Below are 15,339 nucleotides of genomic sequence, written 5' to 3'. Positions count from 1 at the left end.
TTTAACAATCTCTCTTCCCATAAAAAGTATGCCTCTTTCTAGGATGACAGCATTTTGGCTTCTGTAAATGATGAACCTGGGACTCCCCAAATCTGAAGTCACATCCTCTTACCTAGGAACAACCTGAATAGATAAGTAATCTTCCTTTAGTCACACTTTTGAAGGAGTGAATAGCAAGTTTTAAAATTGATTTTGAATTCCAAAGGAATGTCCAGTAGTAAGGATATCTCCCTCTTGGCCTGAGAGATTGAAAGAAACTCTTAGAAGCTGCAGCTCTATGTTTATTAATAACAGATCCATGCCTATTTTGATCACACGGTGGTGCAGGTCTCATGGGTATCTGTTACAGACATGCAATGATGTGTCCCCCAAGTTAGCCAAAATTCAGTTAGCCTAAGCAGCCAAAATTTTTCAATGACTGGGTGTAAATCAGCAAAGGGAGTTTAAACAATTCATTTTTGTGTCCTTTATCTATGCTGGTTTTGATCCTGTACTGTTGGATTGGAAGAAGCTCTAAAGCTGAACTTACATGTCTGGATCCCAGCTGCTCACTCTAGAGTGGACCATAGATGTGCACTGCCTTAACCCCACTATGCAGGAGAATTCTCTAGGCCACAGGGACTTCGAAATAGCCTGTAAACATATTGCAGTGATACTTGCAGTATTCTGGATCTAGAAATACAAATTACAGTCAAAGAGAATTTTTCAGTAATAGCAGTAGGTAACGCATGTAAGAGAGACCATTTATCTTCTCCATGACTGGGAAAACAGTGAATTTTCATTGTTAATATTACAGCTCCAGTTTTCTTGTGGACTGCATATCTTGCTAGCAGGAACCCTCTACTATCATTTCCTCCATTCCATCAATGGATGTTTAGGCTTACTTAAATCTGAATATAGTGTCTGGTAAATCACTAACAAATGGTAGTCACTGTGGCTTATATGAAGTGTTGCATATGTTTGCAGCCACACCCAGGCACTCGCCTTAAAAGCACATAGGGACAATACCACTTGTTAGCTTGCACAATGCATGAGATAAGGTGATGCAATGTTCATATGTCATTGCTCTTGTATGTGCTGTTCATGTCAGGTGTTTCTCCTGAGCAACACATAAGTGCATGGCACCCATCAGCTCTGCAGTCTTGTTCACAGTCATCTCTACTGGGACACAAAAGGTTCAGCAGAAGTAATCCATTTGATCACTCCCTTTCTACTCTTATGTCCAGTTAAATCAAACCTTTTTTTTGCTCTCTAATTCTCATGTAAGGCTCCGAATGACATCATCTATCTAGAACTCTTGGGGTGTGAACTATTCTGTTATTTATAGATTTATCTATTTATTGCACTGATGTTGGCAGGGTTTAAATCAGACTGCGAAAGTGCTAACATGAACAAAAACAAGACATTAAAGAAAGAAGTTGAAATTTTTTAATACTTAGGAAAGGATAATTTTCATATATTTTTTTTTCTAGAAAAATGTGGTTTGCTGAATTATCAGAGTTATGTTTATCAGGAAGATATTTAACATACTTCCTTAGGAGACCAGAATACACTATGTAAATTTTAGTTTGCTTTTTCAATGTATTTTCAATGTATTTTTTTAATGTAATAGTATTTTTGTGAAGAATAACACTATATTTATAGCTAGAGCAATATATAATATTACTGTATCATATGTTGATGTATTCTTAAGAAAGGAATTTTTTTGAGCATAGGAAGCAAAATGTGCCTTTATAAATATAAAAATGTGCCAATACTTTAAGTCCTTGGAAACATGACGTAAATATTAACATGCTAGTATAAGACAGAAGACATATCAAATGCCTTGTTGATGCCTTGTTGAACCAATGCCTTGGTTCTGAAGGAAGGCTAAATAAATCTGTCTTTTAATTTAATCATTACGATACCACTCACACAGCTGCTAAGAATCCTTACCACTAAATTTAGACTAGATGTTTTTGAAAATAACTTCAGCTGAGTACTCTGAAGTAATACACAGAAAGTATGCAATGATAACCTCCTCTTATCACACTAATACTGTATACTGAGAAAGCCACTTTAATTTGGAGATGAAATGTGGGATATTACAGAAATTTCTCAAATAGTCAAAATAGATTTGAGGAGAACAAATTTGATTTCTGTCATTTGCAGGGATTATTCTTGACCTTCCCTGTTTAACCAAGGAAGAAACAAAGAAAAGGACTGGGAGAGCTTGGGAAGGCAACTGGCACTTAAGAGGAGTTAAAGATATCTTTTACTGTTCCATAGAGTCAGTTTGGACTACGTAACAAAACACGTAGATTGTCAGATCTGTAAGAGAACTTGTTATGTACATTTTCTCTGAAATAATTTTGGAGTGGCTACTGTTACAGCATTCATTGTGTGCAGCACATGGGAGGTCTCTGAGCAAAGAGTTTGCAGATTCTCCTGCACAGGCCAAGACTCAGGGGTATATCTATCTCCTATGGGAAACATCAAAGCAATTTGATAAGGATACCAGACCCTGATGAAAATAACACTACCTATTTTACCATAGTATTTATATAGGTATGTTGGCATTAGCTGAAGGTTTTTTAGGCTTTCTAACATTTCCAGTTGTAAGGAAAACAGCCAGATTAAAAATAATCTTCAGCTCAGGTGCTGCAGTGAGCATGCAGAAAGCTGCTGAGGGTCATGAAGGTTGTTGGAGGTCCTGATGTCAGGGAGGAAGAAGGAAGCGGACTGTTTACTCTGATTTGTTTTAAACAGCTTTTAGTAGAAACAAAGTAGTACTGGAAATTCTGCAAGGGTTTTCTGTCCTTTATTCAAGGACACAGTCTTTTGTTTATGTGAGTAGCTGGCTTTCCCTGTGTCCATCATGTGCCCTTTAAAATTTTCACCCACTTCCCAGTAAGCATTTACTTCCTTCCAATGTTCTGTACTCTGGTCTCTGCCACGTTCCTTGGCTTCTTCCTAAAATGAATTGGCCCACTGTTGGTGGTACAAATCTAATGTGATTATTTTAAAGAAAGACCAGCTAACTCCTTATGAGCAACGCACAATCAGAGATAAAAAAAAAAAGGGTAATATTCCCACGGGAATTTGCATTGAAGGCATTCCAAGCACAAGGGAAATCCATGTGCACATAGTGTAATGTTGTTCTGCACAGGAGTTTCAGTACATAGCAAACTTTGTAATCATGGTTTCACTGGAGTCGGGAGTTTACCACTTGTTCAATTGGTATTTAAATTATGATCTCAAAATTGTCCTTTCAAGTATGTAGACCTGAAAAGGACTTTTTTTTTAAACTGGCATTTTGGAGTACAGGTAAATGAATACTGAATCAGTCTCCTATATTTGATTCAATGAGAATACTGCTCCTATGAAATAAACCGCAAGCAGAGTGTTGTGTAAGAGGGACGCAGGTTTACAACTCTCACATTGTAAACTAATGGTCCGAGTCTTTACTAGCTTATTCACAGCAGTATTTTATTAGTGCTACAGCCAACAAAAGCATATTGCTTGTGTTATCCATGCTTCTTTATAACCATATTACCAAGATTACAGCAATTCATTGCCTGACATTTATCTATCTGACTGTCAAATCAAATATTCATGGAGTATTCACTGCTACTCAAAGTAGCCTGGAGAAATAGTTCTGATCCCTCTGGTTACCTCTCAGTATCTCCTAGCTGATTGTGAGGGAGGTCTTGCCTTATGCATTTGCAAGATCCCATCTCTTTGGTTATGTGTTTCTGGTGTGAGCACTTATCATTCCTTTACTGTGTAATTTATTTGATGGTGTTACTGGTATGCTATTGCATTTGTGGTGTGCAGCATGATTTTGCATTGCTATTTATAACATTGGTATTAATGGTAAGTTTGGTGGTATAGTAAGAGCAGAAAGATTATGATCTCTTCCCCAATGGATAGCAGCAGATAGAAAATAATGTATTTCATAATGGAACAATGTAAATAAAATGCTACTCATTAATTAAAGGTAATTAACTGAAAGAGAATACAGTTAGTTAAATATACTGAATCCTAAAAATAGCTAATATTCTTAAAATTCTATGAACATTTTGAATTTAAATATATTTTAAATGCATGAACATTAAGGAATTGAAGAAGGTTCTTGTGAATAGTCTTTGGTTAAAGGATTTCCATTTACTAAAGACTCAGATTAACCATTAACCATGGACTCTCAGATTCACAGAATTCCCCGGTTAAATAGGAATGTCTGTCATATTGTTAAGGTCCTTGAAAGTGTCCAGAGGAGGGCAACAAAGCTGGTGAAAGGGCTGAAAGGAATGTCCTGTGAGAAGCACCAAAGGATTTTGGGCTTGTCTAGTTTGGAGAAAAGGAGGCTGAGGAGTGACCTCATTGACCTCCACAACTTCCTGAGAAGGGGAAGTGGAGAGGGAGGTGCTGATGTCTTCTCCCCAGTGTCCAGTATAGGACATGTGGGAATGGTTCAAAACTGCTCTGGGGGAGGTTCAGAATAGACATTAGGAAGCATTTCTTAACTGAGAGGTTGGTCATGCACTGTAACAGGTTTCCTAGGGAGGTGGTCAAAGCCCCAGGCCTGTCAGTGTTTTAGAGGTATTTGGACAGGCATGAACTAGACAAATAATTGTAGATCACATCCAACTGAAAATATCCTATTCCATTTTATATATCATTCAGCTTTTGGACTTCTCTGAATCTTCAGTAAAGACCTTGTGAAAATGCTTCTGAAGAGTAAAAACAAAAAAGGTTAGTTTTGAGTGCAGTTCAATTGCAATAACTTCAGATTCTTCCCACAAGGTGGATGAGAAGAAACAGCCTTATTTTTGCTGGTTTTGTTTTGAGAAAATGCTTGGAAGTATGACAATCATTAGAATTTTCCAAGTCTTTTCCAACTAGAAAAAAGGAGTACAGAATTGCAAAAGCAGCAGAACAGATTTGTTCCTCTGTTGTCTCAGTGGTAACAGATTAATAAGATGAATAGTGAATATTTTATTACAATTATTTATGAAATATTGGTATGAGGTTTTTGTATAGCATAATTCTTTTTGATTTTAGTCGGCATACTGGTTTACACTACCAGCCTTCAGAAGCCCTGCCTGTGCCAGATGCCTCGATAAAGGTCAGAGGGGCGTGACTCACCTGTGAGGAGTGTGTTGTCACCGCCAGCTCTGGGCAGGACAGTCCCACCTGTGGTGTCCCAATTTCCAGGGCAGATGCTCAGCTGGCTCGGATTGGCTGCACTGGCTCCCACCTTGGCACGGATTGGCCAAGCCTTCCGCCTCCTCTGTCTCATCTTCCTGGGGCACTGGCACTGCCCGGCTGCAGCTCCTCCACACTGACCACAGAGGGACCGGAGGATGCCCACGCATCAGCACTTGGTCGATAAGGTGTGTTGGTGGGGATGTGGCGGACAGGGTGCACACTAACTGGTGATGCTTATTCTCAAAGGCTAAAGAATAAGTCTGTGGCTCATCAGAAGCATCTAGGAGAAGGAGAAAAATACTCATAAAGAATGGGAATAGAAAGGGGTGTACAGGACTTAGTCTTAAACTGTTGGCAGGATGGGCTTGCAAGGACTGTGTTTTTCAAATTATGGAAAGGTATTTATCATATTAAGTAAATGCTCTATATTTAAAAGCTTTTAAAACAACTTTTGTCTCTATTCAGAAGTTTGCCCAAGGCTTTAGAGGAGCAAACCACCAAAGTGTCTCTTCCCAAGTCCAGTAGACTTTGAAAGCAGTAGCTAACTAGCACTCAGGGATTTAATCGTTGGCCTGGAGTCATACTAGGCTAAATATGAAAGAGGATTCTTAAGGCAGCAACTCAGGTGTTGGAAAGGTAAGGGTCATGTAGAGTCATAGGAAGAAAGGTTTGAGTCTGTGATAAAAAAATAATCAGAATATTTCCATCAGATGAAGGAACTTAGGATATAGTTAATTTTTCATAATTATATTCCACTAGAAGTTTGCAAATATTGTTTATTTGCCAGAATTCCCTATGCTTCTATTTATAAATATTAAATTTTTGTTTCTTTACATCTTTCATGGAGAAAATGTAAAATATGTAATACAAGGTAACATGATTGTTTTGAGTATGTATTGGATCTTGGAGCCCATGGAAGTTTTCTGCCTCAAGTCTGGACTTGGAATTTTTTAAGATGCTAATATCTCTCTTTCTCATCTCAAAGCTAGTTCCAAAAGATGACATGACGAGGCTCTTAGATTACCTCTTGAACTGTTAAATCAGAGAGCTAATGCAAAGAGAAGGCATCTCAGCTGTGTTTCAACTAGTTGTACTTGTATTTCTGGCTCTTTTCTAGCAAGAAAAAGAGGAAAGATTTCAGACTGGCTTTCTTTCACGGCAGAGTGCAGTTCCAGACAAATTTCCAATCCTAGCTAAACTAGGGCTTTGCATTTTGAAATGGAACATCTAATTAGAAACAGACTTTTTTTTTCCCACCTCTCTATGAGTCAGAGATTTCAACAACACACAGACTAGTTCATATTAAATCACTGTTTACCGCATCTCTTGATATAATAGCACCCACATGCTGTATTTAAAACTTAATTAGAGGTGGGCCACGTCAAAATCGTCACAAGAGATTGGATAACCGCACCCAGCGTGCTGATACCAAAACATGATGCTTACCAGGATCCCTTTAAAGTGACACTTTGATGAGGCTTTAGAGAGGTACAGGTTTCATCTGCTTTAAAGACATGATAACTTGCATCTATCACTTTCCTGGTTGCTGGTCTGAGTAGTTGTGACACCATGGAAACCTTCATCATTCTACTTGGAAATCTTTCAACAATTCACAGTCAACCTGCTTTATTATTTGTTGACTAAGTGGCTTTTTAAAAAGTTGTTGAAGTTCAGAGTTAAGTACATGAATGTTCAGAGTTGTGTATTTTTCCCCTCTTCCAGATGCTTCTGTTACTTACGTTCATTAGCACATACAAAACCAAATGATCTTACATTACGCAGTCATGAATGAATTGAGATATAAGGTAGATGGTACAAATTGAACATATCTCTTACATTGTGCTTGAAATGCTTTAAAAAATCTCAAGTAAATATCTCCATTCTTTCTCTTACTGTGTGTGTTGTGTCACATGAGGCAATCCTGTTGCAGACAGCATGTAAAATAGCATTATTAAATACTTCTGAAGATTTAACAGTTGTATCAGCAATTTTGTAGCTGGAAGAGTGAGTTGTTCATAAGATGTAATGACCTTTTAAATTACGTAGTGTCATAGTTGAATGTTTAGACTTTGAGCATGGGCTGGAAAATCTGGTATTAAACACCTGAGAATACTATTGGGAAATGTTTCCTTTCTTTCTTGGAAACAGTTTATCATCTTTGTCAATTCTGCAAGTGAACTATAGAGAAAATACGTTTTTTCTTCACAGTCAGTCCTGGTAGATTGGACTTCAGTCTTGTCTCTTATTTTTGGTGGATTTCTGTACTGGTTATGGTTTATTCTTTACTAATAGGAAGCATGTAGTAGTAATTTAGTATTTTAAAACTGTTTAGAAGTTCCAGAGGACTTTGCAGAAATCTTTTGTTAAGTCCTTCAGGAAACAAAGACTTTGAAAATCTTTAAAAGTACTCTAGGGCATTTACCTAGATTTCTTGACCATCCCTTGGAGGCGAGAGTAGGGAAAGCAAAGAAGAGCATGCTAATCATGGTTACATCCACAATTTCAGAGAGCAAGGATTCCCTCTGAGTTCTTGCATAGCCAAGGAGCTGAGCTAAATCTGCCAGTGCAACAATGAGGAACTTTGTTTTAAGGACTTTTCTAGTTCAAAGGTATAATGCAGCAGACATGGCTGTTAATGGATTGCTGACATGTAACCTGAAAATTTAAACTTCCATTAATAATTCAGTATTTTTAAATTATAATATTTGTGTCTCTTATTGCACTTTTCTGGCAGTGTATATAAGTATTTTAATTTCTTTTCTTCAAAATACATGAATGCAAAGAAAGAGCAGCTTTCTAGGCTTGCATTATTTCCTGTCCTGGAGAAAAGCAAATATTTGCCAAACGTGGCAATTACTTAAAAGAAGTTACAATGAACTGTATTGTCTTTTTATTCCATAGATGAGAAGACACTCCTGCTTTGTTTTTTTGTTCTGTGGGATATTTTTGCCTGGAATCCTTGGTTATCCACAGACAAATACCTCAATTGATTGTGATTCTCTGTTACCAAACTATGAAGCTGAACCACAGACATCTGCACCACCATATATTATTGCTGTATCTTTTGATAGCTTTGAGCCAGGAAATGAAGTCCAAGGTAAACAATCTGAATGACATAAAATCTTTTTCTGCATATTCCAGAATTATCAATCTTCATAAAAATCCCCCCATTTCCTGCTCAGTCTAGATCATTTATTTTTTAACTTCAAGCTTGTTCATGTATACTTGAGTTACAGATAAATTATTTTTTGTTTTATATCTGTATATATATACTTGTATAATTGGAAGTGCATTCTTTCTTTTTTCTTTATCTAATAAATATATCTTAACTTTATGCTGTAATTTTTGTGACAAAATTGAAATTATGTGGGACAGCTGGCCAAACTGGACTAATAATTAGTTGCTCTTTAACCTTGTATTTGAGTATTTGCTGTTGAATCAGTCCTCTGCAACACAAAGGGATCTTACTCATTAGCTCTTCACATGCTGTCATCCTACAGGAAAATAAAAATTCAGGGTGCGGTATGAGACAATTTAAGAGTGATACATTTTGAGTCACCCTTCTAAGAGCTGCATCCCAGATTTATCACATTGCAGGAGGTGGAGCTATTGTGGTTTAAGCCACCTTTTTATCTTCTTAATCCCAAATTGCTCTCTGGATGGAGCGCCTTAAGAGCCTTGTTCCTCCACACTATGATGCCATCTCATGGTGCTGTCCCACTTCCAGTAACTTGTGAATGCTTCTTTTTCTAGCCATTCACGCTAGAAGAAGCATTGAAGTGGAAGGAAGTTGTGACCTGTTACATGTCTTTTGGATCTCAGCAGCTGAAAAAAATCATTATTCACAAGTAGCTATTCTCTAGCTGGGATTCTGTTTTACTTGAACCTAGTAGCATGGACATACTTCCATGGAGAATGATGTATAGGGAGAAGAATGAAGGAGCCTTAGAGTCCTGTTAATGCTGCCCTTCTTGGGAAAACATGTGAAGATCTCCTTCAAGGATGGGAGGGCTCTTCAAATACTCTTTAAATATTTAAAATTACTTTTGACAGAAAAATGGTGGATGGATTTAAGTATATGCAGATTGTTCAGCAAGTTAAATGAGATTTATCTTGACAAAAATATTGAATCCCAGATGCTACTAACCTTGCCTTTTTTTGTGCCTTAATCATGGCCTCTTTTAGCAGTCCTTTTTTTGTGCTCACAACTGTAAGCACCCAGTACATGGTCCCAGGGAGCTGCACTAGGTCCCCTTCCACTGAGACTGTTGCAGTTTCACTGTGACATTCCTACAAGTCATCCCTGATACATTTAGCCCTGCATTCAAGGGCTCCATGCCGTTGCTTCTAGGAGACCTGGGGAAAATTAGTTAATTACAACTGAAATCTGATGACAAATTGGAAGGCTAATTATGCAGATGTTTGGAAATACTAGATTATCAAGATATGATTGGTCTTTGCCTTGATTTTTGTGTCATTCCCAGTTCGTCTGCCCTTGTTTTTAATGCTGATAGATATTTCTGTTCATAAACCATTATTCTGATTTTGTTTGCCAAAGTCCCTCATAATGGAATTAGCAGAGTCCCTAATAATGGAATTAGCAGCAAATTTGGATATGCCATTTGAAATCTAATTTAAGTTTTGATACACACAAAGCATGAAACTGCTCTCTAATATATTTTTCTGAACTCCTTCAGTAGCAAAATTTGAGTAATATTGATTATCTCATATAATTATTAACTTTTCATATTTAATGTAGAACATGGAAGCCAAACTGTAGTTCCTATCTTTCCAGCTGTAATACATGAAAAAGTTTCTACATTTCAGCCTTATGCAAAAGCTAATACTTTCTTTTAAAGCAGAGGTAGAAAGAAATGCAATTCTCCTCCTGTAGCAATTTTGACTTTGTAGGCCTAATTAGAAAATAAAAAACCTTTTGGTCAGAAAGGCCAATGCTCATTTAGTAGAGCAGAATTCTTTTTGTCAGTAAATTTTTTTGTCAGTAATTGTCAGTAAATCATAAATTTCATGTTACTTTACAGAGAAGCGCCTTTCCAAATAGTTTCCTTTACCTTTACTGTCATTCTTCTTAGAATTAAGAAAAGTGTTTTCAATGGCTTTTTTAGAATTTTACAGGGCTTAAACTAATTTCTGCACTGTGCAACATTCTGCACAATGCAATCTTGTGCCCTGGAGTGAAACAAATTACAATGTAAACATTTAGGCAGTTTTAGTGGTATATGAAATTTAAATTTCTCAAAATGCCTCTTTTCACAGTAACTCTAGAAGCACTTGGAGATGCTGGGTTTAAAGGATTTAATCTACAAGCTCGAGAAATAGATGGAGATGTTCCTGTTGGTACTTTTAAAATTACAGATCCAAACACTAAAGGCTTGGAATGTCATAACGTGACGGTATGTGTGCAGTCTTTGGAATACTTTTGGAAGCTTGGGTTTCTTTTAAATAATAGAAGTAGGGATCATTCTTTATACAGCAAAGTTATTTCATCAGTAAAGTTTAAAAGGTTTTCTCAAGAACCCCATCTATCCTTTATATGTGGTACAAACCGGAGGTAGAAATTCCCCAGATCTTTGTAGTAGGACATCAGTGTTACCTGTTGCAGTAGAGACAGTTTCTGTAATAATACAGCTAAAAGTCACTCTTGCATCTTATACAATTTTATGTATTTCTTTTTAATTGCAGAATTCAGCAGTAAGTCATGCCAATTCAGATGTGAAACAGAAGATTACAACAACATGGATTTCTCCACATAATGTTAGAGAGCTTCAATTTATGTAAATAGTTGTTTTTCTTTTATCTTTTTGCCTTGAAATTTTATTTCTGAGTTGAGATAGACCTTTATGGCTGTTTCAGATATTCTTGTCCATCAGAGTTCTTTTCCATAATTTCCTATAACTTCACATCATGTTCATTAAATAATATGATTTCCATTTCAAGATATAATTGTAAAAGTTAAAGTCCTAAAGATCGTAATATATGTAAATAGTTCCATTAAGCATAATGTTATTAATGGATCTTCAAGTAGCCATTTTTTACACTTTGAATTCTTTAATTATAACAGCAACAACATATGAATGTAACTCCTTCCCTGAAAAAATGAAATTCAGACTCTATTCAGTTATACATTTCTTCATTTTGAACAGTGGCAGGATAATAATTTGATGTAAATTCTTCTAATATAAATTTTAAAGTAAGTGTATGACCTATGAACTGACTTCTGAAAACAGGAGAAGACATATTTGGCCTACTTTTAATGCAACATTTCTTGCAGATGTGAAGCTTGTAAAAAGACCACCTACTCTAACAAATGCATGCTTGAAGTATATTGGATAACACCTAAATACTTGACAGCTTGTATTGTTTGAAGTGCAGATTTTTGATAGGGCCATTTTTATCGTGCTTCGTTAATTCTTGAGGAATACCAAGAACAGGAAAAAGTATACAAAACTACAATTGCTTCCACTTGTTATTGTCATGAGAATCAGTTCACCATCACAGAAACATTGTCAGAGCATGTGGGACAATTCTTATGGACATTTGTGCCAATGCTCCTCCCTGGAGTCAGTGCTACTTCAAACAGTGTCTATTCCTCTTCTGCTTGTTCTCAGCATCTGTTTTAGTTGTCTTCAAAATTATGCTGGATGACAATGCAAGTCACTAGAAGGAAAAGCATTCTGTGAAACTTGTGCTGTAAACACTTAAAACCAGAACTGAGGAGATATTCTTGGGTGGGAGCAAAGGGGGACGAGAATTTATTAGTACTTTTTATTGAAATACTTTGATAGAAAATATTTTTTTGTTTTCTTTCTAGTGCAACTGTTGTTCAAAATCTAGAGAACTTTTGGGTTGGAATTCAAAGCAAAACTCTCACACCTACGCATTCTGAGTCAGTTAACGTGACAGGAAAAAGTAAAAGGAAGGTACGTTTCAGTGTATTTGAATGATAGATATTAATACAGTAATTAAGGTATCTTTGGCTTGATACAAGATAAGCACTTGTTGTTATTTATTCATTAACTAAGATGGCCAATATAATTTGATGTTTTTAATAATTTTAATTTAACTACCTAATCCTCTTATTAAAATGATGAAAAATAAAGTGAGTATTATTTTTCTCCAACAGAAATGAGGAAACTAATAATCTAGTTATCAAACCAATCCATGTCCTAAAGCAAAAAAAAGGAAAATAAAATTGGTTATAAGGAGAACTGTACTGTACTTCTGAGGTACAGTGCTGTTCTTAACTGCTGCACCAGCCCCTGGGAACTGTAACTGTAGTATATTCTTGAAAGGAGTTGGTAAATATTTTTGCCAGGAATTATGCTTATATGAAACATATTAATCATTGTAAGCTCAAGTAAAGAAAGTCTCCTCAAATCTACTGCACTGGACTGCACCAGCACTGATTTATGTGAACTTGCGATGTAACCAAGAGTGAACACCTGTCTTAGGTCTCTCACTTCACCAAGTGTGTTTTCTGTTCCCTATAATAAGATGCCTTTTTTTTTTTTTTTCAGTAAATAATGCTTCCTCTTTTTTTCCCCCCCACAGTTTATGATAGAATTAGAATGCAACAAGGTAAGAGCAATTTTTCTTCTATTTCCCAATGTCAGTTACCTCAGCTTTAGAATTCTTCTCCTACTGGACCAGTTTTTTCACTCTTGTAGCATGAAGATTCTATTGTACCATTCAAATTACTTTCCTAGCAAGATGTCATTCATGCTTTCATTTTTGTATTCAGTTTTGAATGTATTTTTATTTTGAATTAGTTAACATCAGTTTGCAGATGAGATTGTTAAAATGTGTAATATATTGTCAGCAATGAAATTGTTGATTTCTTCACTCAGACCATCAATGTGAATTCAGTTGATTTCCTGTTTAAAGTAATTTGATATTTTTACACCAGTCAATAAACAGTAACTGGAACTTGTATTCTCTTGCAGCGTGGAGGGACCTACTCAACAGGCCGGTGCATCATGGTAAATATTCTTTCTCCAAAGACACTGACATGCTGTTAACTGCCCAAGATCTCAAGGCCTGGTCAAAAGCTGCTTCTAGACATGTCTTTATTCCCCTTGTCACTCAATTTCATTTTCTTTTTGTTAGTTTATCTTTGTTGATTTAAAATCCAAAACTGTCTAAAGGGTTGTCAGCTTTGTTACCATTTCCTTCTGCAGATTCTTTCTGCTTATCTGAAGTAGTTCTGTAATAGAAGTTTTCCTTTTTCTCTTTTCACTTTATTCTTAGTGTTTTCTTGCTGTTCAAGATCACTTATTTGAACAGCTCAAAAACCTTGCCTTTTGCAAATCATTATCTAGATATAAAATGCAGCTATTTGATTTTTTTCCTTTGAAACCTATCACTGGCACTCAGTTCTTTGCTTTTTTACAGCAAATATGCTAAAGATTACATAGTCATATTAGTAAAAATCTTCCATCTACTTTTTAATGATTGTTATAGCGTAGCTCTCCTCCTCAATGGTGAACATCAAGTGTATGAGGTCAGATAAAAAAGGATGCAAGCAGCAGAATTATCTTATTTATACAGCTGGATTGGCACAGTTTTGTTTATTTGTCTTGAAAGTTCTCTGAAATAATTTTAATAGTATCAGTTGGTGGAATGAAGTCATAGAAAACTACTTTGTGGATTCTTCCTTTTCCCACCAAGTAGAACTTCTTTTCCTGAAAATCACTTATATAAAAATAAATTTTCATCAAGATAATAAATACCAGTCTGTTTTCTTTGCAGGTTGGACCTTCCAGTTCCTCTCAGAGCACCTATTCAGGCAGTCAGGTATGAGTCCTAAATTTCCAGCATTTGTATGTTTTCCTTCAGTAACCTTGAATCACTAAAATTCTGTAACTACAGAGTAGTGAGGTGATATAATACTGTACTGAAATCTCTTCTCTGCTAGTTAACACAGAATGGCAGAGGTATTTATCCAGCAAACAGTATGCTTGTACCTAAGTTCAACTACCTCCACTCTGTTGAACTCAACAGCTTTCTCCAGTTTAATGTCTGCATTGCTTTTAACACCAGACTATATTTGCAGCTGGAAAATTTGGGGATATCTCTGTCTACTTAGACTCTTAAAACTTCTGGGGTATGCGTGTCTGCATTGTCACCACTTTTGCTTCATTAATCACAACAATATATGCTTGGTTTTTCGTTGATCTCCAGCATCATTAATACACTTATTTTCTCTTTAACTTTTAGATACTTTCTGGTATGTCTCCAGTTTCTTGAACTGAGCTTATCAAAGACATATTTCTTACTACTTATTAGTGGTTATATTTATTAGTGAATTATATGGTAATGTTCCATTTCTTCAATCTTTACTGCTCATAATGATTTGCCAGATAAAGAGAAATACAAATTATTTTGATATATATGCTAAAACCTGGTTTTCTTCCTTGTATTTTTCGAGTTTCTCATCTTGTTATATAACTACTTAAAGTTACTATTTTTTTTATAAAATATGAGCCATTCAGTAAATTTTTGAAAGATTTTATGACCAGTGACAAAGCTGATGAAATTTATATGAAATACAGATGATGACTAATGTCTCACACTAAATTAGAATTATTACAGGCAATGCCAGTGAAGGGGTAACCTCTTTATTTGCTTATCCCTTGCTTGCACATACACATTGCCAGCTGCACAGCTTTTCATGCCATAAACAGCATGGCATTGGGTTTCTTCTGTCTTGCCTATATGAGTTTTTTATATGGAAATAATTGACTTCTGTTTTTATTTCAGGGTGGAGTAGTCTACACAATAAGCAAGAGTGGATGTGGCCCTGTAAGCACTATTTTTACATTTTATTTTTTGTCCCCAGAATAACTATATTCATAGTAACTCCTAGCTTTCAATGGCATTATTTAATTAATGTTCTTGTGGGAGTCTCTGTTACAAAAAGGAAATACTGCTGAGAAATAACTGGTTTATTTTTTGTCTTAGGGAGGTGCTGCTGGTGCATACAGCCAACAAGCCTGCAGAGATGTAAGCTGGTTATAGATATTTTTACTGATTGTCTCCTACTATGCTCCTTAACTGATCTCCTTATTGCAAATTGCCTTTGAGTCTCTTCTGTAGAGCTATTGAAGTCTTCCTAAATATATTCAGGAA

The 15,339-nt window shown here is 36.0% G+C and overlaps 1 protein-coding gene across 20 annotated transcripts in view; it reads left to right on the top strand.

Moving 5' to 3' along the window:
* Positions 1-5,215: 5,215 nt before the first annotated feature.
* Positions 5,216-15,339, top strand: part of LOC106628086 (uncharacterized) — a 51,095-nt gene continuing 40,971 nt past the window's right edge. For 19 of the 20 annotated variants that reach the window (XM_088060110.1, XM_088060128.1, XM_088060121.1 and 16 more), the window contains exons 1-10: positions 5,217-5,375; positions 8,092-8,287; positions 10,468-10,604; positions 10,894-10,985; positions 12,023-12,131; positions 12,763-12,789; positions 13,155-13,190; positions 13,960-14,004; positions 14,971-15,012; positions 15,172-15,213. In XM_088060110.1, the coding sequence (XP_087916236.1) occupies positions 5,346-5,375; positions 8,092-8,287; positions 10,468-10,604; positions 10,894-10,985; positions 12,023-12,131; positions 12,763-12,789; positions 13,155-13,190; positions 13,960-14,004; positions 14,971-15,012; positions 15,172-15,213 (756 nt within the window). In that variant the 5' untranslated portion in view covers positions 5,217-5,345. Of the gene's footprint in view, positions 5,376-8,091; positions 8,288-10,467; positions 10,605-10,893; positions 10,986-12,022; positions 12,132-12,762; positions 12,790-13,154; positions 13,191-13,959; positions 14,005-14,970; positions 15,013-15,171; positions 15,214-15,339 lie in introns of all 20 variants that reach the window. The other variant, XM_088060125.1, reaches the window with a different exon arrangement.

Source organism: Pseudopodoces humilis, chromosome 10 (assembly GCF_049639895.1).
Source record: "Pseudopodoces humilis isolate 2021_Gansu_Grassland_sample_001 chromosome 10, ASM4963989v1, whole genome shotgun sequence".
Taxonomy (NCBI): domain Eukaryota; kingdom Metazoa; phylum Chordata; class Aves; order Passeriformes; family Paridae; genus Pseudopodoces; species Pseudopodoces humilis.
This window is presented reverse-complemented; position numbering and strand designations above follow the sequence as displayed.